At 46.3% G+C, this 26,475-nt stretch overlaps 2 protein-coding genes across 10 annotated transcripts; both read right to left on the reverse strand.

Annotated features, from left to right (window-relative positions):
* Nucleotides 1-4,217: 4,217 nt before the first annotated feature.
* Nucleotides 4,218-17,832, reverse strand: LOC118095072 (uncharacterized). 8 transcript variants are annotated; one of them, XM_035135987.3, is made up of 10 exons: nt 16,990-17,831; nt 15,036-15,062; nt 13,812-14,126; nt 13,156-13,266; nt 11,757-12,071; nt 10,150-10,338; nt 8,432-8,746; nt 7,013-8,017; nt 5,581-5,736; nt 4,218-5,204 (listed from the first exon to the last, which is right to left on the reverse strand). In XM_035135987.3, exons 1-10 carry the CDS (start codon nt 17,015-17,017, stop codon nt 4,801-4,803), a joined length of 2,865 nt encoding a protein of 954 aa, XP_034991878.3. In that variant the 5' UTR covers nt 17,018-17,831; the 3' UTR covers nt 4,218-4,800. The 8 variants fall into 8 exon arrangements, with proteins under 8 accessions (XP_034991878.3, XP_088512538.1, XP_088512537.1 ...); XM_088656412.1 differs by having other exon boundaries at nt 14,558-15,062; nt 16,990-17,830; XM_088656411.1 differs by having other exon boundaries at nt 14,558-15,062; nt 16,786-17,830.
* A 1,702-nt stretch (nt 17,833-19,534) lies between these two features.
* NAT14 (N-acetyltransferase 14 (putative)) lies at nt 19,535-26,456 on the reverse strand. Of its 2 annotated transcripts, none has more exons than XM_088656452.1 (3): nt 26,254-26,456; nt 24,932-25,084; nt 19,535-22,182 (listed from the first exon to the last, which is right to left on the reverse strand). In XM_088656452.1, exons 2-3 carry the CDS (start codon nt 25,010-25,012, stop codon nt 21,640-21,642), a joined length of 624 nt encoding a protein of 207 aa, XP_088512578.1. In that variant the 5' UTR covers nt 25,013-25,084; nt 26,254-26,456; the 3' UTR covers nt 19,535-21,639. The 2 variants fall into 2 exon arrangements, with proteins under 2 accessions (XP_088512578.1, XP_034991943.3); XM_035136052.3 differs by having other exon boundaries at nt 24,932-25,034; nt 26,254-26,453.
* Between the last annotated feature and the right edge of the window lie 19 nt (nt 26,457-26,475).

Here is a 26,475-nt window from a genome sequence, read left to right on the forward strand (position 1 = left end):
AAATGTGAGACACTGAAATTAAGTTTGGAAGAATGAGAAACGGAGAGATTGGCAGATTCAGCCATTGCTAGTTAGGGCTTAGGTTTTTCTGGAAAAATACACATGCAATTTTTATTAATACTTCTTAAAATGATTAATAAGGACTAATTAATTAATAAGGACCATCAGTGTACATGGTGCTTTACAGAAAATACATAGGCAAAAATCAAAGTTAAATTTTTTTAAAAACTTTTTAAAAATTTAAGCCCCCAAAGAGCTGAAAATGTAAAATAATCATGAAAATCTATTTTTTAAATAACATGCTCTATTCTAGAACTCTTTCCATTACTTCCATATATAGAGGAAGATTACTGTAAATCATTACTTTGGATTTTTTCATATGCAGGACCCCTTGGGGAGCGGCGCTTAGGACACCAAACCTATCCGCTGCACATGTCCTTGGAGTGTGCAGTGCCATGGACTTCATGCCACAACATGCCCCTCTGGTCCCCTCAAGGCTGGGACAGGTGGTGGGATTAGTTGCTAATGAGCGCTTACATAAGGGGGTCAGGTGCGAGGCCCCTGTGGGGCCACCAGCTCATTGAACAGCAGCTCTGTCCTTATCAGGGTCTCTCGTGGCACCTGGGCTGCCACTCCCAACCCATGACGGAATGAATTAGCACCTCTCTTCTCCCTCCCATCCCTGGGCAGCAGCTGCACCTGACACGCCTCTCATTCTCTAATCACTGTGCTAAATATAATGCAGCTGACGGAGTCCTCAGTAGAGGGTCAATGGGATGTGTTCAACGCCAATGTGGCACCCCACCCCACCGTTCCTTCTGCATTCCCAACACAGATGGGAAATTTAAGTCAGTTAGAGCTAGAACCTGAAGGAAAATCTGTAAGGCAATCTTGATATCAATGTTGACCCACTGGGGAGCCGGGACAGGGTTGGAAATAATATTTATACCCCACCCATCTGGCTGGGTTTCTCCAGCAACTCTGGGCGGCTCCAAACAACAATAATAGTAATAATAATAATAGTAATAATAATAATAAAGCAATAAAACATCAAACATTAAAAACTTCCCTAAACATTTCCCTAAACAGGGCTGCTTTCAGATGTCTTCTTCGGCTAGCTGTTTATTTCCCTGACATCTGATGGGCTTTCCACAGGGCGGGCGCCACTACCAAGAAGGCCCTCTGCCTGGAAATACCTTAACCAAGCAGAATATTGAAACCTTCCCAAAGCCTAGTTAGCACTTTCTCAGCTTTAGGAAGGAGATGCTAGGGTTCTAGGACCCTGCGAAAGCCTCACACCTCCTTCCCAAAGCCTGGTACCTCGCATAGCCATCTTTGGGGAGGCAGAGCAAGGCCTTGCTTCCCTACCCCTCCCCACTCACAGGCCCACAACAAAGCAGTGTGTGGCCCATAGGTTCCATGTTGAAGTACTTTTGTGGCCCACCTGATGTCAAAAGTTGGGCCACCTTGATCAAGATCCTGCCTGGTTTTTTGTCACAACTTGAAAGGACTGAGTAGCAAAGTGCAACCTTGAGGTTGTAACAGTAACCTACTCTGATGTCACCTATGCTATTGTGATGCCATTAGCATTGTTGCCTACATTGTGATGTCATCCCTGTGATGTCCATATCCTGTTACCATGGTTAGAGCAAAAATCATATGGCTTGTCTAGTCTCCAAGAGCGAAACTTCATTCTGAACTCTCAGCTAGGGAGTCTGAGGGTCATCAAGTCCCAACACCTTGCAATGCAGGAATCTCAACTTTTGTGGGCATGCAAGCAAGTATTTGTGCCCCAGTCTGGGGGGGGGGATTTATGTGTTTTATAAATGAGATGCAAGTTTTCCAATATACCAGACTTTCATGGAATAGCAAGATAACAAAAAATAATTATGTGTGTGTGCCACGCCCAGACCTACCAGCAACCCATGGAGAAGCAACTCTCCAACCGAAGTAGGGGGTGTAGTTTTTTACACCACACATGCTAAAAACAAAACCCTGCCCACACAATGCTTCAGTATGTCCACAGTTGGGTAATGTGACCCTATCCGCAGATCAGGATACCCTTGGATGAGAACACTGTGTGAATGACATTGAAAAAATGGAATACACAGAAGGAATACATTGACGCCAACACCTTTAAAGCCTTGGAGAATGAATAAACTGTCTTGCTATCTGACTTTGCTGTGAAGCAACTACTGTGGGCAGTAGATTCAGGGCTCATCCAGACTTGCACCTGTCCCACCACTCCCCCCCAGGAAAGCCCAATCTTTACCACTGAGTTGGAGCAAACGCCAATTTGCTCTGCTTTAGTACTAAAGAGCGGGTTTTCTGGGGGAAAGTTGCGTAACAAAAGCAAAAGTGCATTGGCCCATGCTGTCCAGCCTTAGGACAAGTGGAAGTGTGGATAAGCCCACTGAGGGGGCACCATTTTTTTGCCTACAATTGGCACCTATGTGCCACAAAAAGACAACGGTGCAAAAATGGTCTCAGACCACTGAGAAGACTGGAGCTAGGAAAATACAGTTTTCCTCCAACTCATAGGGACTAAGATTCTGCAGCTAATTTGCATAAGCCCTGCTTATTGGAGCAAGTGGCAGAAGCAGCACCTCCAAGAATTTATCACCCTCCTTTGTTGGAACAGACAAAATGTCTAGCAGACCTTCAACAGCAGTGAGCTAAATGCCACCTGGAAAAGTCTCAGCTTCTAGAAATCGGTAATGTATTGCCTCTAAATGAAGGAAGCTTATTTTAATCTGTTACAATCATAGAAGCATAGAACTGTAAATTTTGAAGTGACCCCAAGGGTAATCTAGTTCAAACCCTGCAATGCAGAAATGTCAACTAAAGTATCCATGACAGATGTCCATCCAACCTCTGCTTAAAACCCTCTGATGAAGCTGAGTCCACCAGCTCCCAAGGGAGTCTGTTTCACTGTTGAACTGCTCTTACTGTCAGAAAGTTCTTCCTGATGTTTAGTTGGAATCGCCTTTCTTGTAACTTGAAGCCATTGGTTTGTGTCCTACCCTCCAGAGCAGAAAACAAGCTTGCTCCATCTTCCATGTGACAGCACTTTAGATATTTGAAGATGGCTATCATATCTCCTCTAAGTCCTCTCTGTTCCAGGCTAAACATACCCAGCTCCTTCAACTGTTCCTCATAAGGCTTGGCTTCCAGACCCTTGATCATCTTGGTCATCCTCTGTTAAAATTTAAATTCTTAATATTTTCTCATTTTCATAGCTCCATTAAAATGCATGGGGCTTTATTAAGTAGCAAAAGCGGGGGGGGGGGAGGGAGAGAGAGATTAGGCTCCTGACCCAGGGGCCATACGAACACTGTGACATGTGGCAAGTGTGAAATTTTGTTTCTTTATGATAACAATTGGGACGCAGGTGGCGCTGTGGGTTAAACCACTGAGCCTAAGGCTTGCCGATCAGAAGGTTGGCGGTTCAAATCCCCGTGACGGGGTGAGCTTCTGTTGCTTGGTCCCTGCTCCTGTCAACCTAGCAGTTCGAAAGCACGTCAAAGTGCAAGTAGATAAATAGGTACCGCTCCAAGCGGGAAGGTAAACAGCGTTTCTGTGTGCTGCTCTGATTTACCAGAAGCGGCTTAGTCATGCTGGCCACATGACCTGGAAGCTGTACGCCAGCTCCCTCGGCCAATAATGCGAGATGAGCGCCGCAACCCCAGAGTCGGTCATGACTGGACCTAATGGTCAGGGGTCCCTTTACCTTTACGATAACAATACCATTTATCATCCTCATTGTCACATTGACATCACCAGCAAAATTCCTAATTCTAACGTATTGGATACATTTATTTATTTTTTACCAAAGTAAGCATAATGGTTATAATTTAGTTGTTTATTATTGCAGAGTTTTGTCCAACAGATTCAGACATTAGTGAAGGTGTCAGCTTCTCTCCTAAAATCATCCCTCTAAGTGACTTCTTACACTACAGTATTGTAGTAGTTTTATTAGGAGTAGGTTTAACTGATCAAATTGACTGGGGGAAGAGGATTTTCAACTATGGAAGGGATTTCAGTTATGGTGCTTGGGTTGTGTCTATGACATTGTGATGACATCTGGTGGTCATTTCGGGAATTTACTTCTGAGACAGTGGATATACAAGTACTGTGTTACCAAAAAGAATACACCTAGTGCTTGGCTCCTGCCCTTTCCAGTCTTCTCTACTCGTTCCTCCCATTTTGCACAGAAATGATCACACAAAATTCAACAGTTTATTACATAGAAAGGTTCGATGACCAGCCTACACAAACAAATGAATGGAGTATTCATGAAGGCTTATGCTAAAATCCAAAATATTTTAGAAGATAATACTGATCAGGCCACCACACATCAATGTAAGCAATTATACAAACACTTATTTGAACATTTTTCTTAGCACAATCTAGTACCCAATCAATCTAGTACCCAATCATAATCGGTTCTGCATTTTTACCTTTGAAATTGCTACACAGTATCATGTTCATTTTTTAAAAAAATCTACAAATCCGTTTGACTTCTGGATTTCAGACAATGCATCCTCCTGTGAACTGTGCAACGTTTCCCAATTTTACCATTCTCAGCACATTTTTCTAGTTAACTGCTTATAAATAGATCAACCAAAACCCCATAACCATTGGGGTGGAGGTCTCCTATAGTACCTTTTTGTAACATGTGTGACCTCTGCTTATGGTATATTTAATGGGATTTCATGGGAGGTGGGGTCACCTCATAGCAGATGTTTGACACTAGTTGGCTTGAGAGGCAACTTCCTTTCCTTATAGAAAGTGCTGTTTTCATTTTAAGGGCAGCTGGTTGTGCATTTGGCCTTCATTCTGCGTATTTTGAGCTGAGGACGACTGGGCAGCTGCTGGCTTCAGTAAGGCAGGCAGCACCGCCACAAGATGGTTCACAGAAGCTGCCAGCTCAGCCAGACTGCGGGCAACAGCCTGTAGTTGAGATCCCTGATGTTGAATGGCAGTAGAGAGGGAGCCTAGTTCCCCACGGAGACTTGTCATTGCATGGGCCAAGTTTTCCAGGCCAGGTGGTGAACAGCAACAGCCTTGATCCTTTCCCCTTGAGTCTTGCCTAAAAGGCCAGTCCGAGGATGTCTCGCTAACTGTAGCACTGTGGGTAACAGATTCAGTCAAAGTGGTGTTTGGACCTGGTGATTCAATCAAGCCTGGTGCGGAGGTGGTACCTATGTATTCAGAGAGACAGAAAAATAACTGATGACTGTACTGTGCCTTGACACCATCACCCCAGTAGCCAGTAAGGCGTATCCCCAAGGTGGTGTATTTGCATGTTATGTGGTCAACTAAACTACAAAAACACAGTGGCTGTAGCTTTGACTATGATCAATAATCTGTGAAAACTGACTTTGTCCAGGAGGAAGTTTCATCCCTGACTACTGGACTTAAACATGGCCAGTGAGGTAAGTGAGACCCAATTCTGAGCTTTTGACAGCTAGAGGAAGGTGGGGAAATTGTTAATGATGCTCTGCGGTTTGGGAAGAGGCCTTCAAAGTAAGACCCTTTTCCTAGCCTCAGCAGTGAAGCTTTGTCTCTGATACTTACCAGCTCCTCTTTCTGTGTTTCCTGAGCTCACCAAACTATCCTGAAGCAGCCCATCCATAGAAACTGTATGTGACACTGTACTTTGGAGCAGAACAGTTGTATCGTGAACATCTGTTTCAGCCAAAGAGGTCAAGACAATGGGAGCAATGGTAGGCTCTGGTGCAAATGGAGAGGGAGAATGTGGTAACATTAAATGAGAGCAGCAGAGTTAAATAACACCCCCCCCCTAACAAAAGAACAGGGTATCCTTGATCTTAGGAGGGTAGCTGAGGCCATCTCAAGCCCTTTCTCCATCAACTTGCCCACCAAGAAAGTCTGACAATTGCATAGGTTTCTAGAGGATATTATACAAGGCATTCTTCATTCACAGAGAGCTGGGGCTCACCTTTAACCCGCACCAACTGCAAGAGCTAAAGGGGGAGGTATGTTCCTGCCTAATAAGCAGTTCAAAAAAGCAAAATAGACAATCATGGATGGGTATAACCAGCGTAAAAACAAAACTGTGCCGTGATAACTCCCTGAAACGAGGTATAGGTAAAGTGAAAAAACTCAACTAATAATTCCTCAGAGACAAATGATAGATTTAAATATTCCAAAAGAAACTAGGTAAAGCAAAGGAATAAATATCCCCAAATCACCTCTAAATAAAAGAAACCTTGACGAGGTGCCAGCTAAGTTACTCGTTTCACTGGAAAATATCTGTTTCCTCAGAAGGAAATTGTTAATGTTAGAGGACTGAGAAATATCATAGCTCTTTGAAAAGCTTAAATACAAGGCTGCAAAAGCTCTCCTGGTTGTGATGGTATGACACCATTGTTCAGACTGCTCATTGTGACTATGCTATCATCTCCCCCCGCCCCATCACTCCGAATCCCGAGAATTGTAACTTACCCTTACAAAGCTACAGTTCCCAAGATTCTTGGAGGAGAATGTGTGTGCATTAAATGTACAGTGGTACCTTGGGTTACATACGCTTCAGGTTACAGACTCCACTAACCCAGAAATAGTACCTCGGGTTAAGTATACTTTGCTTCAGGATGAGAACAGTTCTTCAGGTTAAGAACGGACCTCTGGAACGAATTAAGTTCTTAACCAGAGGTACCACTATACTGTGTGTATGCAGCCTTTGCCAGGCAAACAGGTTGATGGCAAAGGAGGGAAAAGAGATGGATCTTCTGCCAACCATCCATCTACCAACTCACTTTCTTGTCATTCTCCTCTGAGATTTTGCTCCAGAGGAAAAAGACAGGCAGATGAACCTGTGGGCAGCTTCTGCTCATCCACCAGTTTACCTGCCTGCTCTCTCCCTCTGGTGGTGAGAATGATGAGGAACAACCACTGCCCATAACTATTTGACTAGAGGGGCCCGAATGAAGATACCTTACCCGAGCCCCCTCAAAATCCTGGAGCTGACTCTGAGGCAGCTACTCACCTGTGGGCCCCATGGTATGGGGATATGTGTTTGATTCCTCTTGTTGCTTCTGATCTGCGTTCTCTTCAGAATGTGACAATTTGTGGTTTATAGAGTCCATGTAGTTTACAGATTGTGCATTCTGTGTGGCTGCTGACACTTCCATCTCTCTTGCAGCCTTCAAGATCTTTGAGAAGAGGAACAGTTCCTTTACTACATGATCAATTACATTCACTCTGTCAGGTTCCTGAACTGATGCGGAAGTGGTAGGCTGATCTGTAGCCGTGGGATAGGTGAGTTCTACCTTCTGCACAGAGGGCGCTTTAAATGCAATGTCCCTGTGCTCAGACTGCACTACCTCTGTTGCAAGTGTTAGGCCTGGTGCAACTGTGGGCAGTCCTGTTCCTGTTGGGCTCGTTGACTCTGTTTCTTTCTCAGATTCCAGTTCCTGCATGGCTAAGGTTGGCTGAAACTCAGCTGTGGAGGGGGCAGGGGGTTGTTCCAATTTGTGCATTTGTGGCCTTGTAGTGGGGGTGCTGGCTGACTCTGTCCCCTGAACATGCTGCAGGATCTCTAGATTAGGTGTTGCTTTATCCATATTCCACAGGCTTATTGTCTCTGCTTCTCTTTCAGACACCAGTTCCAGCGTGGGTGAGGCTGGCAGAGATTCAACTGAGGCATAAACGGGCTCTTGCCCCCATTTCTGTGTAGATGGTTCTATCTTGGGAGTGTTTCTTGACTCCATCTCTTGGATGTACTGCAGGGTTTCTGGATTAGGGATTGTTTCAATTATGTTGAAGGGGCTCGCTTGCTTTTGCTCCTTTTCCAGTTCAAGCTCCACAGTTTGTGTGGTTAGGAATGGTGCTTTGGGGAACTCTAGCTCCCAGCTGGCTGAAAACTCCTGAGGAGTTGGGCTAGTCTCAGCCACATCCAAGATGCTTTGCCCTGGATTCATGGTTGTAGCTGGTGGTGCAGCTATCTTTGAATTGCTTGATGAGTCTGGCAATGACAGACGCTTCCACCTGCCTGAAAATACAGAAGGTTGTTCCTACATCACAGACTAAAATTACTTTAACAGTCATTTCTTCTTGGCGGGGAATTATAGCAGTACAGGGAGAATTCTCAGCACCCCCACCTAAATAGATTCCCAAGATGGAAAGCTATAGCAATTAAGCTGCCATAAAACCAATGTAAGTCTTTAGTACTGTATATACATACCCAGAATAAGGTGTTTACTGGAGTCTCCAGTAAACTGGATTTAGCCCTTTTGAAATTGTTACTGCTTTCTCCCCAAGGACATTGGATTTTCTATTATTGGCTTATCCACAAGTTCAGGGTTCTCTCTCCTAAATATGGCATATCTCATAATGTTCCGGAACCAGGCAAATGGACTCACTGAACATGACTGGGAATCTGCTTGTAAACTGAGTCGTTCCCTACCTGTGCAGATGACTGAAGCATCTTCATGGTGATTGCAGCTGTGCGTCCCCCAGGGCTGGGAGCGGCAGTTCTGTAGAGTAAACTCTGCCCCAGTGCAGTTGACATCATCCAACCAGATAGGTCCAGATCCTGGCCCATATCTTGCATTACCAGGGCTGAGAAGAGGGGGCCCACAGCCCAACTCACGGCACACCACTGCCGCGTCCACCAGATCCCAGCCATCATCGCATACTGTGCCCCAGTGATTTTGGTACAGAATCTCTACTCGTCCAGCACAGGATCCAGGGCCTCCTTGCAGCCGCACCTGCCACTGGCCTGAATTTAAAAGCATATGAAGGGGAAATGTTTATAGGATAAGAGGAGTTTAAAGTTCTTGCATCACAGATCTCTCGCTCGTAAACCACAGTCCTTCCCTTTGAGGTTCTCAGTTCATACTAGTGAATCCCAAAGGCCTCTATTTTTTATAATGATGATGTCGCTTTAATCACAAAAGTGACACAAAGCTACCTACAGCCACAGTATGAACACTAAAACAAATTACAACAAGCACAAATAAATAAAAATCTAAACACAGTATCATTTCAAGGAATCCGGATACTATGACTATGCAACCCATGCCCCCTGAAAGCAGTTCAAGACATAACTAGATGCCATGTGGAAGATCCATGATTAGATCTCCCCAAATTTTGTCATTTACTCAAATGAAAGTGGAGTCGTACCCGTTTGCTTAGGTAGCAGCAGGTCCTGTATACCTGAAGGAGCGTCTCCACCCCCACCATTCAGCCCAGACACAGAGATCCAGCACCGAGGGCCTTCTGGCGGTTCCCTCATTGCGAGAAGTGAGGTTACAGGGAACCAGACAGAGGGCCTTCTCGGTAGTGGCACCCATCTTGTGGAACGCCCTCCCACCAGCAGATGTCAAGGCAATAAGCAACTATTTTACTTTTAGAAGACAACTGAAGGCGGCCCTGTTTAGGGAAGTTTTTAATGTTTGATGCTGTACTGTTTTTAATATTCAGTTGGAAGCCGCCCAGAGTGGCTGGGGAAACCCAGCCAGATGGGTGGGGTATAAATAATAATAATATATTATTATTATTATTATTATTATTATTATTTGGGAATGGAGGGGCCCTATCTTTCAACTTGACCTTCACTCACGTTTTCAAGGGGGCCATAAAACAAGCAAAACAAGCTATATAATGTGATAACTTCCTTGAGCACTGAGATGTCACAATGAAATTTTGTTTCGTAATTCTTCATTTGAAGTTCAACCAGTGACTCAATCTCTGCTCCCTTTTTTAAGGGGTTTGTTGAAGCAAAGATGCAAAATACATCGTCATGTAGTATCTAAGGTCACTTAGATTGTGTTTTCACATTTGTTAATTATATTGGCACCCCCATTCCAAACAAGAAACAGCACCTGTGCGAATTACCCTGTTTCTCATATTTTAAGACACACCCATAAAATAAGCCATAGCAGGATTTTTAAGCATTCAAGGAATATAAGCCATACCCCGAAAATAAGACATAGTGATAGGCGCAGCAGCAATGCTGGCCGCAGCAGCAGGAGGAGGAAAAAAATAAGACATCCCTTGAAAATAAGCCATAGTGTGTTTTTTTGAGGAAAAAATAAATATAAGACATGTCTTATAATATGAGAAACACGGTATATGGGAGTCAATGATGGACATAAACACCTACCCCTCTCTGCTACTCACCATCTGGCACTGCTTCCTTTTGGCTCTTCTCTATTTGTAATGCTTCATTAACTACAGTTGCTTCTTGGTTCCCTGTAGGCTGAGTAGGACGGGGAATTCTTTTAGGGGCCATATACCGACGCCTCTGGGGTGCCAAAGTCCTTGTGAGCATGGCCACATGCTCTTCCACCATGGCCAGGGGCATCTCACCTGTGGGTAGAAGATACACCACGTGAAACAGACACAGCACATACAAAGGAAGCTTCAGTGCAACCTTAGCCCCACACAATAATTTAGAGCGGAATTAATACTGGTATAATCATTCGCTTCTCCCTTGGGTGCTGGATGTCTCCGTGTGGGTTGGGTTGCTCCTGTGGCTTGGGAAGGCAGAAAACCATTTGCTTCAGAGGAATTTCTCAACTCTCTCTTCCTGTTGAAGCCTCAGTCTTCCCTGTTGAAGTCTGATATTCCAATACTGCAAAACAAAACTAGCTAAAGAGAAAGCACATGGCCAAGCCTGAGATTCATAATCTCAGAATTATAAGAAGCAGCACTCAGCCTATAGGGCAAGCATGACCTGAGTGTGGAAGAACACCCTGGGATCAGCACATACTGACTATAGGACTATAGTCTCTGACCACTTACTGACAGCCTGTAGTCAAGATAACAAAAAGTATGAGCAGCTTGAGAAAAGAATGTAAGAGCCATGACAGAAGACTTTTAATTTCCCATCCAATATATTATTAGCTTTAGTACACCCCACTGTGAGATATCCCGTACTTAAAGGACAAGGTAGCATTGGTCTTACTGTGAAAGTTGTTGCACAGGCCACATCCCAATAGTGGTTATTTCACACTGTTTCTTATATTGCTAGCTAACTTGTAGTCCTGGCATCCAGTATTGCCAGAGCCCATACTCTTCTGCAATCTCTGCTGTTGCCTGTACTGTACATACGTGTGTGTGTGTGTGAGAGAGAGAGAGAGAGAGAGAGAGAGGGAGGGAGGGAGGGAGGGAGGGAGGGAGAGAGAATTTAGCTCAGCCATGGAACAGAGGCTTCAACAGGAAGAGAGAGCGTACAACATGGTTTCCTGCCTTAATGAGCAACAGGAGAAACACATCTCACTTGGAGACATCCACACACCAAATGAGAAATAATTTTCACAGTAAGACCAATGCTACCTTTCCATGGCCTGAGTACAGTGGAACCTCATGTTACATACCGTCCTCCTTGCAAACACTTCGGGTTATGAGCTCCGCTAACCTGGAAATAGATGCTCCCGGTTGCAAACTTTGTCCCGGGATGTGAGAGGAAGTTGTGCGCCGGCAGCAGTGGGAGGCGCCATTAGCAAAAGCGTGCCTCAGGTAAAGAATGGTTTGGGGTTAAGAACGGACCTCGGGAACGAATTAAGTTCATAACCAGAGGTACCACTGTATACCAATGGTATATCTACACCAGCTTTATAACTCATGGCTTCAACCAACTGATCCTGGAAATTGCTGTTGGGATAGATGCTAAGGGATGGATGATTGAGATTCCTAGCTTCTGGAATCCTCACAAAACTAGAATTCTCAGAATTTCCTCGGAAGTCTGAAATGGTTAAGTGTAAGTAATGCTACAGTTCTCTCACCAGAACACACAGCCCCAGCATCTTCACTGTGCCGGCAGTTGGTTGTCCCCCAAAGGCTGGTACGGCACTCTGACAACATTGACTCTTCTCCTTGGCACTGTACATCATCTAACCAGATGACACTTCTCCCCTCGCCAAAGAAGGCACTGCCTGGTGCTGCCAGTGCCTCCCCACAGTCCAGCTCCCGGCAGACCACAGCAACATCCAGAAGGTCCCACATGTCATCACATACTGTGCCCCATTCCCCTTCATGAAACACCTCCAGTCGGCCGGAACAGCGGCTTCTGCCATCCACGAGACGTAGAGCAGGGGTCCCTGGAGGGGAAAAGGGGGAGAGGAGATTAAGACAAGCTGTAGCACCTGGAGAGCCCAAAGGTGTGGCATGGGGTTCTCCTATCTTACAGCCTATCTGATTTTTCAAGGAAAATGAGTTCATATTTCTGATTGGGCACTAAAGCAAATGCTGAACCCCACTAACCTTAAGGCAAGTGGAACTGAACTGTCTCCAGCCCAAGCCACGATCTGAATGCCACTGCCCATTTCATTTCTAAATGAAAGCCCACAACTATTGTGCAACTAAAGCAGGAAAGGGAGACCTCGGGCCCCCAGGACTTTTCCTAGGCTATGCCCTACCCTTCACTGGTCCTGCTTTACACCCTTGATTGCTTTTCCCTAAGTATAATGTCTTGTCTTGAGCTGGATGGAGATCTGAGTGAGGGGGGTGGAAACCTTCTGACTTTTCATGGCTGGAATGTATGATGCTAAGCATCATATATCCATTGCTCTGCCCAGTTTTGCCCCTGACCCCACTCACCACTGGTCCCCATGAGCAAATGTGGTTCATGGACTGAAGAAGGTTCTCCATCTCTGAGCTAAATAATGGCTTTTTGTTCAGTATAAAAAGTGCCTTGTGAAACCAATAGAATTTTCCTTCTTTCATACCTACATCTTTTCTCTCCCATTTGAGGCATGATTACTTGGCATAATAATAGAACCAAAAATTAGTATGGTTGCCACTTTGTTCTGGTTTTGCTGCTGTGCCTGAAGCAAACAGCTCCAGTGCCTTAACAAACTCATAAAAATGTAGCAGAAGAAGCTCTCAGGCTGTCAGGAGAAGATTTATTCTGCTATGTTAAAGCTGGGCTGGTAAAAAGGAAGCAAGCTTGATTTTCATAGATCACTGGTTTTCAACTAGCAGGTCTGGACCCACTAGTGGGTTGCAACCTGATCCAAGGTGGGTCGCAACAGGAGCACTGCCACTGTGCAAATATATGGCAAAAGATTAATAAATGGGTCCCCAGAACACATCGCCACAATCTCTTTTAACCCAACTCTGGAGATGGGTATTGTTCAGCTAAACAATGAAAGTGGTGCATTTTAGGGGTGCCTGCATACTCACCCTCAGCAGGTGCAGAAGATATGAATGGTCTTGCTGTCGGTGCTGCTTTCATTTGGCCCCATCTGAAATCCGGTTGAGGGGGGAAGGCGGTAAGAGGAGCGAAGGGCTGAGCTGCCAAGGGAGATGAGAGAGAAATGAACATGCTCGTTGGTCCAGTATGCTACAAAACACTTAGGTCCCTTTTCCTCAGGGATAGAACAATAGTTATTAAACACCTAAACTTGCATCCAGCTCTATGCTTGGACCCAATCGCAACAAGCAGCCTTAATTTTAAAGAGTTGGCTGGATACATTCCCCCATACTGTCAAAAGGTGAGACTGCAGAGCTTTCAGGTAAAGGGAGTTCGCAGGTAGGCCTTTTTAACTAAGCAGAGCAGTATGAATTATACAGAGGAAAGGCAGGGGCCATTTAATGAATTCAAGCCTCACCCCCTGACTCCCACAAGTTTAGCCAAATGTAACTTTATACAAACAGGTGTCTTCCAATAATTCAAGTGCTGAATTTATCTTTAAACATCCTTCTCGTGGTGGGTGCTTTAAATCGGACTGTACAGAGATGTGTCTGTGTGACAACAACCCGTTCGCTTGAAGCAATCAACTCTCTGGAAAGGTCAACAGAGTTCTTCTGATGAAATTTCTGAATCACAAGAGTCCTACCTGAGCATATGGCACTGGCATCCTCCTCATGGGTGCAGACATGCTTGCGAAACCCAATGTGGGGGCAGGAATGCAGGTATTCCTCGGTGCCCAGGCAGCGCACCTCATTCAGCCAGATGGGTCCAGGTCCTTCACCAAACCAGGCCCCATGGGGTGCTGAAAGGGCAGCCCCACAGTCTAGCTCTCGACACACAACAGCTGCGTCTTGCAAATCCCAACTGTCATCACACACTGTTCCCCATTCACCCTGGAGGAACAGTTCCACTCGTCCTGCACAGAGGCTTGGGCCTCCAGACAGACGTACTGGAAAGGGACCTGCCAGGAGGAGAAATAATCAAAGTCAAGGAGAGACCTGTCTTATCTCTTTCTCCCACTTTGAGTAGGGGGTTCTGGATTTTGATATCCCACATGCCCATCCTGACATCTCTTGATCTCATAATCAAGTCAGTTTTCACCTTCATGCAGATTTCCTAAACAATGCTCTCGACTCTTAAGGCCAGATCTCCCCCAAAGCCAGAACTATAGCAAGATCAAATCAATAGTGTTTGTAAACATGCTATTCTCATTTGCACACTAATGAAAAATAACAGATGTTTTCCCCTTGGAAAATGATGGGGAGCACAGCATGTAATGAATTGTCAGCCTATTCTACATCTAATTATGCAGGACACATGGGACCTGCAACAAAATGCTGCAATGTGGAGTGCTCCTGTTCACAGTGCCAGTCAGCCAGCCATGCCCTCTACCTGCGTACTCCATTCAGTTCCCCTTCCCATCCAGTTGTCTAGGTGGTTGTTGTTTTCTATGGGTTTTGAGGTTTGGGTTTTTGTTTTTTGTTTTTTACTTCTGCAAGCCTTCTGAGATGTTCATCTAGTGCACGGATGGTGTTGTTTTGCCTGCACAGCACAGGTACTCCGGCCTGAACATTGAAAATAGAAGGTATAGTGATAGCATCCCAGGCTGTGAAGAAACGCCGTAGCTCAGTGGTAGGAAATCTGTGTTGCATGCAGAAGGTCCCAGGATCAACCCCTGACATCTCCAAATAGTTCCGGAAGAGACTCCTTCTTGAACCCCCAGAAAGCCGCTGACAGTCAGTGTTAGGCAATACTAAGCTAGACTGAGCAATTATCTGACTTGAGGTAAGGCAGCTAAGCTTATCTTCCCAACCTGGAGGTCACTGGAGGAAGCAAAGGGGAAAGAGACAAAGATTCCTTTCCGTTTTACCTGTGGCATGAAGTCTCAGGAAGGCAACTGCAAAAACAAGGCAAGAGGTTTCAAATGAGATTAAGCTCAAGTGGATGGTTAGTTCTACCGGTGTAAACATTCTGGGCTGTGTTCTCAAGATCACAACAGGCTGCCAAGCCCTGGCAGAGATGGATCTAGGTAGACATTTTCATGCTCATGGGAGAGCCAGAGCCAGAAAATAATATTTGGAGGGTTAAACAAATAAAAAGGTGTGTATTAACCAGTACCACCTGGGACTTCTTCCTATAAAATAAGAGCAAAGCCTGAGCCTATCCACAACTGAAAAGTCTATTTCTGCATCTTCCATCCCTGTCCTCACCCTAATCTCACTAACTTTTCTTTCCTGACGTCTCCTAACCACCACTGATACTATTCCACACTTTATTTAACTCCTGGTTTTGTTTTGTTTTAAAAAAGACCAGATTGGCTCTCAATATTAGGGATGTGCTGAGGTGTTGATGGGTCCCAGTCCCCAGGCTCCTTCCTTCCTCTAGAGGGAGTGGATAGAGGCAGCTACTGGTGGCAAATAAATATGGTAGCCCAATGGCCTTCTCTAATGGACTCTGATTCCAACAGACTCCAACCGCCTTGGAATGCTCCTGTCAATCACAAGCAGCTGTTCACCAATACTCTTTAAAATTCCTAGAGCATTACACCAGCTTCTTTAACTCCTCCTACTCTTTTATCAGCCTTTTGTACTCTTAACTTACAAAGGCTATAGGGAAGGATTTTGGATGTTAGTCACATGTTCAGAGCACAGTAATGGATCAGTGGTGGGGAGTCTTTCTTGATAGAAGGGGTGGGATAATCTGTTAGGGGCCACATTCCAGAATAAAGACAGACCCCTCATGCCAGAGGTCTGAACTGCCTGCCTGTAGGAGGGAGCATGAAGATCATCTATTCCAACTCCCTGCAATGCAGGATTCATAATCTTTTGCCCAATGTGGGCCTTGAGGCCACTGCCATGAGATTAAGAGTCTCGTGCTCAACTGACTGAGCTATCGCAGCCCCTTTTTCCATTTTGGTATTCCCCTTGCCCAAAACAATGACCTAAATTAGAAATGCAGCAGTGATGAGGTGCTCAGTACCTACGTTATTACACCCCCACCAGAAGTTACAGCATGGAAGGGGACTGAGGGAAGGGAAAAATTTGTTCCACTGGGTAAGTCAGATCTGCCACAAGCCTACCACTGTGCCTGGGAGACTTATGGGAGGACAGAATTCACAAAATGTAAAATGCCATTAACAACATCTATTCTAAATATGGTCAAACTATCTCTCTGCTTTCTGGAACAACATTTCCCTGTCGTGTCCTTCAGGGAGATACTGGGAAATGTCTTTTTAAAAATGTGTTCTGCAGATTTCAAACTTTGGGGGCAATACCTTGATTTTAGTAAATGGACACAACATATCAGTGCACTGCTTCTCTTCCATCCCTCCACTCACAGTAAATGGGGACAATAAAAGTTTCAGAACATGCTTGAGTTGCAACTTTTCTTTATAAGTGCAACCAGATCAGTTATGAGTGTCAGTTTACCAACAGTCCCTTGCTTCAGAAACCAATACAGATCAGGAGATTGCAGAGTAAATGAATTTACAACATGTATTTTAGACGGAGAAAAGATTTCCCAATGTGCAAGTAGGTGGTGGTGGGGGAGGCAAGCAGAGCTGCTTTGAGAAAGTAAAGATGCTATTTATGCTGCAGCATTGCAGACACTATTGCACTGACCTGAGTAGGCTTCTTTTCAATGCTTCTCAAGTAGAACTCATTCCCTGCTCGGACATCCTAGTCCCCAATAAACACACCCCACAATTTTGATGTCGCTGGTGGAAACTCTTAGCCCCCTGCTCCTTGGCAGGATCAGCTGTTCACAAGGTAATTTCAGAGTGGCATCCAGGAATTGGGGTTGGCTGTGCAGAGGGCAACACTCACCCAGAAAAAACAAGAGGCGTTGTTGCATTGTCTTAGTGGCCGGCTCTGCGTTCTGGTCAGCTGCAAAGGAAACTCTGTAAACCAGAGGCGTTTTTTATTGCCGGCAGAGGACCCAGGCAGTGAGTCAGCCAGGCAGAAAAGAGTGGGAAACACCCCTGCTTGCTCTGGGTCATCATGTAGCCTCCAATCTGCAGCCTGGGAAGAGCCAGAGTGGAGGAGACCGATAGGAGGCGTTTCAACAATCCTGGGAGAGCCACATTTGTGCAAGGATTTCCAAAGGAACAACATTGGTAGTAGCACTTCTGAAATGGTGTGTTCTGGCTACAAGCTCTCAAAGACTTAAAGGCCTAGTTTCATTCAATGCAGTATTTCTTTTGCCTTTCCAGTTCATCTGTGTGCAGAGGTGGGGAGAAAAAGTGAAAACATTTTCCAGGGCACACCTCATCGCTAGCCACCCCTTGCACATTTTCTTCAGCCCTATTTCATCTCCCATCCCTTGCTTTGTGCCCCTCCTGCACCTTTTGTAGAAGAGGCAGGCACCTCTTCTGCACCTTTAGCAGTATCACACAAGTGAATGTTTTTCCATGAGGCCTCTGTCCAAACTTCCACTGCTGGAACTTCTGTCATGTGCTGGAGAAAAGGTTGTAAACTTACACAAATGCTTTTTCTACCCTTTCCCACTGTCCCCATTTATCTTAATTTCCTATCTCAACACATCTCCCACACCCTCTGGCTTCTTCCCATTTCCTTCAACTTTCCTTTCTACCTGGTCTCACTGCCCCTTTCCTTTAGTACACTGAATTAAATCCAACCATTGCTTCCTCCTGAATTCTACAACTGTTTTTTTTTTCAGAGCAGGAGCAGTGTGACACACACACACACACACATTTAAGCCATCCCCTCAACCATTTCCCCAATTCTCCCTTCTCAGAGGGCAAACAGCAGCTGGGGGGGGGGGTTTCCACCATTTTCACTGAGGAACAGAGCTTGGGTGAATATCCTTTCGCCATCCATTATCCTTTTCAAATGAATTGGTAGATATGTTTCAAAGGAAAAAGGGTTGGAGTATCACTTTGCAAAGCTGCTGTGTAACACAGGGGTAGGCAACCTCAGGCCCGTGGGCCGGATGCGGCCCAACCGCCTTCTCAAGCTGGCCCACAGATGGTCTGGGAATCAGCGTGTTTTTACAGGAGTAGAATGTGTGCTTTTATTTAAAATGCATCTCTGGGTTATTTGTGGGGCATAGGAATTCGTTCACCCCCCCCCTAATATAGTCCAACCCACCACATGGTCTGAGGGATGGTGGACTGGCCCACGGCTGAAAAAGGTTGCTGACCCCTGGTGTAACATGTTGCACAAGTTTCACAAGTAATAGAGCTGGCTTTGGTGCAAATACTCTGCCTCAGTTTGCTATCTATAGAATTGCATCTTACCCACCAAGATAACAGTGGCTGACTTGTTCATTCAATGTGGGATAAACCGGGGAGACACAAAGTCAGTTGCCACAAGCTCCTTGGAAGGACAGGGTACAAATGAGAGAGCATTGAAACCATTCTGACAGGGTTGTGTGGTACTGTGGCCCCTACTTGAGGCCTGCAGATCTGTGGAAGTTCCTGCGCTTCACAATATTCTGAGCTTCCTTATCTTAACACCCACACAGGGATGAAATGTAGACTGACGCCGGTTGGAAGCACAGCAGCAACAGCAGCAAAGCAATAGCCAAATCTATCCACAGGGAAAGCATGTCACAGGAAATATGAGTCACACCCACCATCCCAGAGAACCAGCTGGTCTTCTTGTATTTAGGAAAAGAGGAACAGAAACAGTCAAGATCAGGTTGTGTCTGGGGGAAATCACAATGGAGGCACCACCAGAAACATGAAGCCAGGCCATGCTGGGAGGAGGCTGCTTTGAGCGAGCCTGGGGGACCCAATGGCGGCTATTCCTAGTTTATGGGATGTGCCCATTGCTCCAACAAGAATTTCTGTTACTGGGTTGGTTCCATGGTTTCCAGCACAATAAACTGGTAACCATAGCAACCCAGCACTGCACAGCCAAACATTCCAGACTAATTTAGAGCAGCGGCAGGCTACTTTGGGGAGGGTGACCAGTAAAATATAGTTAAGTGCATAGTTGCTAGGATCTTTTGTTGGGGTAATTGTGTGCACACAGACCACAGTTACAACAGTTTTTATTCAGCCTAGTCTGGTCCCTGGAACTTATGTCTTACAAAGTCAGGCCGCAGCCCTAGAACACGTGAAGCAATCAACTAGTGATTTTGAGAATGTATAATGTGTCTTTCCCTGCACTACTCAGTATTCACACCTTATGTTCTACACTGTTTGAAATTTAGGGCAGTAGCTTCCAGATCAAAGACTGTCCCTTCCATCTAAGGGCGCTGGGCACCAAGCTAATTTTTTTTTCCAAAGGGCTGCAAGGCGACACTACTGTAATACGTCTGATGTGGAGCTGCCCTGGACTCTTCAGAAATTTCAGCCTGCATCACAGATAAGCAGGAGTACAGCTAATTTCCATGCCATTCAGATTGTTTCAAAATGTGTATTTAATTCATTTCTACTCTTAACTTTCAATCCACACAAGTCTGCCAATGAGGTTTACACACAGAGTGCAATTGAACTGCCCAAGTCATTAAAACTCTTTAATTAAAACCATCTAAATATTTATTTATACACACTTACAAAAAGTCATTCCTTTCCGGCTCATTTCTTAAATGGAGGAACATCTACTCCAATTTTAAATTACATAAACCTGGAGAAGTCTGCTCCTGTGCATATTCACACACATATGCCATTTTAGCTTTGGTGCAACAACTCTCTGTATCACAAGTTTTCCCCTCTGGATTCTCCACATATCTAATCTTTGTGGACATGTTTTTCACCCTCACACTTCAAGCCCATTTCCCAGTTTTCATCCACTTTGGGAAAAGACATTTCCCCTACACACACTAGGGTAGGCAAGCTTTTTATTTTATTTTTATTTGGTGGGTGGGTGGAGATTTTTTTTCCCCCTCATCCAATGGCCCAACTTTTCCAAGGAAGGTGGTTCCCAGCTAAAATGTTCATCCTCCTGTTAAAAAGCCATTGCTCCCTGCTCCTTCTTTTAGGGACCACTCCTGTGGGGAAAAGGAAATGGCTCATATTGAGAGCACTTCTAACGAAAGCAAAATATCTCCTCTGCCCCCAATACCAGGTAACCCAGTCCCCATAATCAGGGATTCATTCCAGAGGGCTGCAGGGTGCATTTCTGTATTATGAACTACACCCCTGGGTCCAGCCACTTCTTCCCACTTATAATCACGGGCCATTAGCGAGACATATTTATCTACAATCATACTATACATTTCCCTGAATTGCCTTATCATAGAGTCTCCAGTCTGCTGTGTCCTCTTGGGGAATGGGGTGCACATACAGACTGACTTGAATTGGGGCTGGGAACTGGAAATGTGATTTCCACCCACCCTACAGCCAATCCACAGTTTTATCAATTGCTTCAGCCTCTGGAGGAACAGGGATCCAGAAACCAAGCCATAAGGAAGAGGTTCTCTCTCTTCAGACCCCAAGTCCTGGAACTCAGGAGGAAGCTGAAAGGCTCCAAAAGGACCCTGTCAGCTGCAATGATACCATCAAAAGAAACAGGATCAGCATTGACCTATAAAGCCCTGAATGGATCATCCTCGAATGTACCTAATCCAACAGAGAACAAGGCGCCATTTGCTGTCTTGTAAGTCAAACTGCATGTTGCATGGAAATGAGTGTAACAGAACCCCAGCAGCTCCTTCTTTTTAAGGAAAAGCAGCTTGGGATTGAGGGGGAGATTTGGAGCAAGCAGAAAAGTTGTCCACACACACCTGTGCATATTCCTAAAACCTTTTCCCACCTGCTACACCACCACCCACACCAAAAGCATTCCTCCCCATGAAGTTCCAAATGCACAAAAAGACATTAGAATAGGGCAAGGCTATACAGCAACCCAGCCAGATGGATGGGGTATAAATAATAAAGTTATTATTATTATTATTAAATAAAACAAAGCAAATAAATAAATAAATAAATAAAGCTCCTTGGCATAGAGACCTGCCCTCTCATATTCTATAAAATGCCATTTATGCCGACTGCACTGTATAGAAATCCAGGTTTGCTTGATATGCAGTATTTATACAAGTCCTGGAATTTGAGGTTTACCCTGGTGTAAGATTTGAATGTGTTTGGTGTAGAGTCTGACCTGATGCGGGGCATTGGGGGGGGATGGGACAACAATAACTATTGGTTATTTCCGCTCCTCAAAACTATGGACAGATAATCTGGGGTGGCTTTGGTAGAAATCTCTAAATGACAGGGAGCCTGAGTGACGTGGCAGACCAGGGAGAAGGCTCTTAATGGACAACCCTTTCCCCTGCTTAGCTCTGTGTTCATGGCCACAGTGTCTGATTTTCCAGGCGGAGGGAGCCACTTTTGCTGAGAGGAACTGCCCTGTTTGGGGGCTTAAGAGATGACTTGTTCCCTGCAGCCTTGCTTCTGGAGCTCGGTGCTTTCCCCACGTTTGGCGGGGGGGGGGAAGCAGGAATTCCTCAAGACCATGTGCTGTCCCTGCCTGGGTCCCTCCCTAGTGGCTAACTGGCAGGCAGACCAACTAGAGCTCCTTGCTGAACTCCTGCTGAATGGTGTAGCCAAGCCACCGCCGCCCACCACTCATGTTGTAGCCAGTGCTCTCAAAGAGCCCAATCGCCGCCTTGGTGACTACCGAGACCTGGGCCACTAAGAATTTGAAGCCCTGGGCACGAGCGTGAGCCTCCAGGAAGCTGAGGAGGGAGCGGCCCACACCAGAGCGCCGGTACCACCGGTTCACAGCCAGGCGCTTGAGCTCCGCCATGCGTGGTTCCCCGCCGCAGGGCTCCAGAGCCACGCAGCCGCACACGTCGTCCTCGTCGTATACAGCCACCCACAGCCCGCGCTGCCCTGAGCTGTAGTAGGCATGCAGGTGCCTCAAGTCCGGCGAGCGCCACAGCAGAAGCTTCAGAGCCACCACGGTGAGCAGGACCGGCAGCACGAGAGCCACCACAAACGAGTTCAGGAAGAAACGCAGGCCGCTGCTCACCACCGCCATCAGCAGCAAAGCCAGAGGCCGCGTCAACACATAGAGGATCAGGCGGTTCTCTGTATCCTTGAATCCATCCTGGTGGGAAAAAGAAAGGGATATGAAGTAAAGGACCCGGGGTGTGTTGTGCATCTCTAAACAAATGCTTCTCCTTCCCTTTACCTGAAAACATACAAGGAGGGGAATTCTATGGCGTCTGTAGCAACTTGCACAGGGCTAAGAAAAGGCTGGAGAGACAAGAGCCACACTGAAAGCAGAACTGTCCTGCAGATAGGAAAGTTGTTCTACCCCAGCTTCTCTATAATGCAAGCCGCAGTGGGAAACAAGGAACCTCAACAAAAGAGCATTGGAACTGAGATAGATCCAGTGGGTTGAACCACACTTTCTTTCCCTTAGGAAATTTTATTCCCAGTCTTTAAGTGTGGAGGGAATTTTCTTTCTAGCATTTAACTGTGGGATAAATAACACAATTGCTTATTGTCCAATCCAGGCATCCACAAACTTCGGCCCTCCAGATGTTTTGAACTAAAATTCCCATCATCCCTGACCACTGGTCCTGTTAGCTAGGGATCATGGGAGTTGTAGGCCAAAACATCTGGAGGGCCGCAGTTTGGGGATGCCTGGTCCAATCCTTGGACGTAAGCATCATCAATTGCTGCTCCTCTTCTTCCCAAGTTCCCTTTAATTTTTTTTTATGTTGCAAACATCTCAATTTTCTCTCTCTCTCGGTTTAATATGCTCAGTTAACCCCCCCCCCAAAAAAAATCAGAGTGGAGGTGGCAGGAAGAGTGGGCTGCATTCAAACAGCAGTTTATTCAGTTTCTCTAATTTCTGCATTATATTTGTGCTTTTACATTATGTAAAAGCTGCTTCTGGAAATCTAGCAGAATACAGTACAGTGAAGTTTAGTGCTCATTTCCATGTTAATTGCTTTCATAAAAAAAAATCTGTTTGCAATCCCAAAAGGCCAGAAAATATGTAGGTGTAAAGTGACAAAATTTGAGGCAGTATTGCAGCATAAAGATCTTTCCTACTGTTTTCATGGGTGAATCATGGGAGAACAGAAGCATGCATGTGTGGCAAGGGTGGAGGAGTACCGTGTTTCTCATATTATAAGTCATGTCTTATATTTATTTTTTTCTCAAAAAAACACAGCATGGCTTATTTTCAAGGGGTGTCTTATTGAGCTGCGGCTCCAGCCAGCTCCCGGGCTTCGCGCGCTGCCCGCTAAGGCTCCTGCTGGCTGCCGGGGCTTACCGATAGTGCGCTTTGAGCTGCGGCTCCAGCCAGCTCCCGGGCTTTGCGCGCTGCCCGCTAAGGCTCCTGCTGGCTGCCGGGGCTTACCGATAGTGCGCTTTGAGCTGCGGCTCCAGCCAGCTCCCGGGCTTCGCGCGCTGCGCGCTAAGGCTCCTGCCGGCTGCTGGGGCTTATCAGGAGCGCGCTTTGAGCTGCGGCTCCAGCCAGTTCCCGGGCTTCGCGCGCTGCCCGCTAAGGCTCCTGCCGGCTGCCGGGGCTTTGCTTAGCAGGGTCCCGATCCTTTGTTCTTTGCTCGCCGCGGCTCCTGCCGGCTGCCGGGCTTTGCGCGGCTTGAGCTGCGGGTCTAGCAGGGTCCCGGCGCCGCGCGCTGAGGCTCTACCGTAGCCGGGCTTCGCACTGAGGCTCCTGCTGCAGCTCTTGCTGTGCGTGCTGCAGCTCTTGCTGGCTCCCACTCGGATGGAGCTCCACGTGGCAGCGGCATCCGGTTCCAAGGAGGCATCTTCCTTTTCTTCTTACGGTACCGTATTTTGCACAGACCTGCTCCCACCACAACCCGGTACTGCTACGTCTTATTTTCGGGGTATGCCTTATATTTTGCCAGGTCATGAAAATCCTGCCATGCCTTATTTTTTAGGGATGCCTTAAAATATGAGAAACACGGTAGTTGCAACGTTCAATAACCTTTGTTGTTGTGTCACACCACACTCACTGCTGAGAATGAAATTTAGCGTGAAATATCAGTATTTTAAAAAACACCTTTGCAACAGGTACTGCAGTGTGAAAGGCATGCAAGAAAACAGAAGTGCTAACATCACAATCAGGAAATAAAGTTGCATACAGAACCAGTACTGTAATTCCAGTTCAGTGGTTTTCAAACATCCCTGCCCATTCCAAGTTGTCTGTTGAGGAGCTCTGCGCTTTGCAGATTATGCTGTTCTAGAAGGCTTCCTACTTGGGACACTGATTAGGCTTCTTAGTTACCCTAAATCAGTGTTTCCCAAACTTGGTTCTCTGGCTGTTGTTGGACTACAACTCCCATGATCCCTAGCTAGCAGGACCAGTGGTCAGGGGTGATGGGAATTGTAGTCCAAAAATAGCCGGCGGCCCAAGTTTGGGAAATATTGCCGTAAATCAGGCATGGTCAGACTTGGCCCTCCAGATGTTTTGGGACTACAATTCCCATTATCCCTGACCACTGGTCCTGTTAGCTAGGGATGATGGGAGTTGTAGTCCCAAAACATCTGGAGGGCCAAGTCTGGCCATGCCTGCCCTAGATGAACTGAAACAGCTTCCTAGAACACACACACATAGTTCCCTTGCAATATGAAGTAGACAATGCAATGTTCTCCAGTTTGGTGGATTACACCTCTCTCCAGCCTGTCAGCATTGCCAGTGGTAAAGGATGAAGGGAGTTGTAGTCCACAACATCTGGAGAACACCAAACTGCCTACCCCACTTCTAGGGGAAGGTTCCTATTAAATGACACATTCCCTAAGTCTCTAGAAAGGAAGGAAAGAGAGTGCTTATATAGCCTGGGCTCTCCGCCACCTCTCTCAGAAGCCCATCTCACCTTTAGAAGCTCCAAGACAACTGGTGTCTCCTCCTCTCTCATTTCTCTGATGGTCAGTTGCTCAGGTTCCAGAGTAGGCATGCTGGCAGCCAGCAGATGGCACCTTCAAAGAGGGGAAACCCAGTCATTGTCTGATTTGTCCTTGATGAGAGGCTGGGATGGACAAGGAAAGTGTCTCCAACTAGCATGGGCCATTTGTCAGAGCCCAACCTTCTACCGTGGCTGGGGACACTCTTGAGTAAATGGGGAGCATTTTTATGTTGAAGCAGCACAGAAACCAGAGGCAGTGTGGTGTAGTGGTTAGTGTTGGGTTAGGACCTGACGGAACAAGGTTCAAGTCCCCACTCAGCTATGATGTTTGCTGGGTGCCTTTGGGCCAGTCACTGTCTCTGAGCCTACCCCACAGGGTTGTTGTGAATACTAAATGAAGAGTGGGTAGATAACCATGCACCACACCTTGAGCTCTCTGTAGGAAAGGTGGGATACAAATGTAGCAATAATAATAATCCCGGGGGATGGGGAGAAAGACTCCTACTCCAATCCCTTCCTAAAGGAGAATAGGTACAAGTGTTGTTGGTGGTGGTGGTGGTGGGGGCTCAAACTAACATAAACACAGAAGCAGCAACTTCCTACAATGCCAGCAAGAGTTGAAAACACACGAGTTTAATTTACACACACACAAAAGGATTCAGCACTCATCTCTTCTCAACAGACACCCTTTCCATTTTAAAGTGTTAAATGCCTGACAATCGTTCTCCTATTTAAATGGACAGGAGCCCTGTTAAGAAAAGAAGCTGGCAACTCTTTAAAAAGCAACTATAACCGGTATAGCTGGGAAGAGTATATTCTTGTTCAGCAGCAGATTCACTGGCAGTCTTTTGGCCTTAGTTGCCCATCTGTTAAAACAGGGACCACGTGCCTCCTGGGGTCATGTTGAGAAGGAACGAGACCGAGGCAGTCTATAACACTACACTTGCACGCGCCCCCCATTTAATTAAAGGTCGTGGGAGCCAGCCATTTTACCAGCAGCCTCTCATTTCCAACTAGCTCCCTGCGCCCCCTACTCTATTGGCAAGGTAGGCTCCCTTGCAATGGAGCACCACCGTTAATTTATGCCACATAACGGACAAAAATAACGCGACGGCTACATTTCTTCGGCCTGCTCCTTCTGCCCCTCCCAGGAGCAAAGGCAGATCCGCAATAAAACTCCAGCCCCGCCGTCGTGAACTGACCGGGCACGGCACTATAGCGGCCACACCCCTCTACAGAAATAGAAACGCCCGCAAACCTCCACTCCCCCCCTAGGCGCGGAATGGACTCACCCAGCCTGTAGGACGCGGCTGCCTTTGCCCCTGCATAAAAGGAGCGTGGAATTCTCCGAGGCCTCCTACATCTCCCTCTCTCTCCCCACTCCGCCCGCTTTTTCAGGGAAAGGAGAGGGGAAAACAGCTTCGCCCAAGAGCCTCTTCTTAGTCAACCCTCCCCAGCTTCACAGGCTCCAGCGCTTCACTCCATGAGCGCATGCGTGGCGCTCTTGGCTTCTT

The sequence above is a fragment of the Zootoca vivipara genome, chromosome 12 (assembly GCF_965207765.1).
Source record: "Zootoca vivipara chromosome 12, rZooViv2.hap1.1, whole genome shotgun sequence".
Taxonomy (NCBI): Eukaryota; Metazoa; Chordata; class Lepidosauria; order Squamata; family Lacertidae; genus Zootoca; species Zootoca vivipara.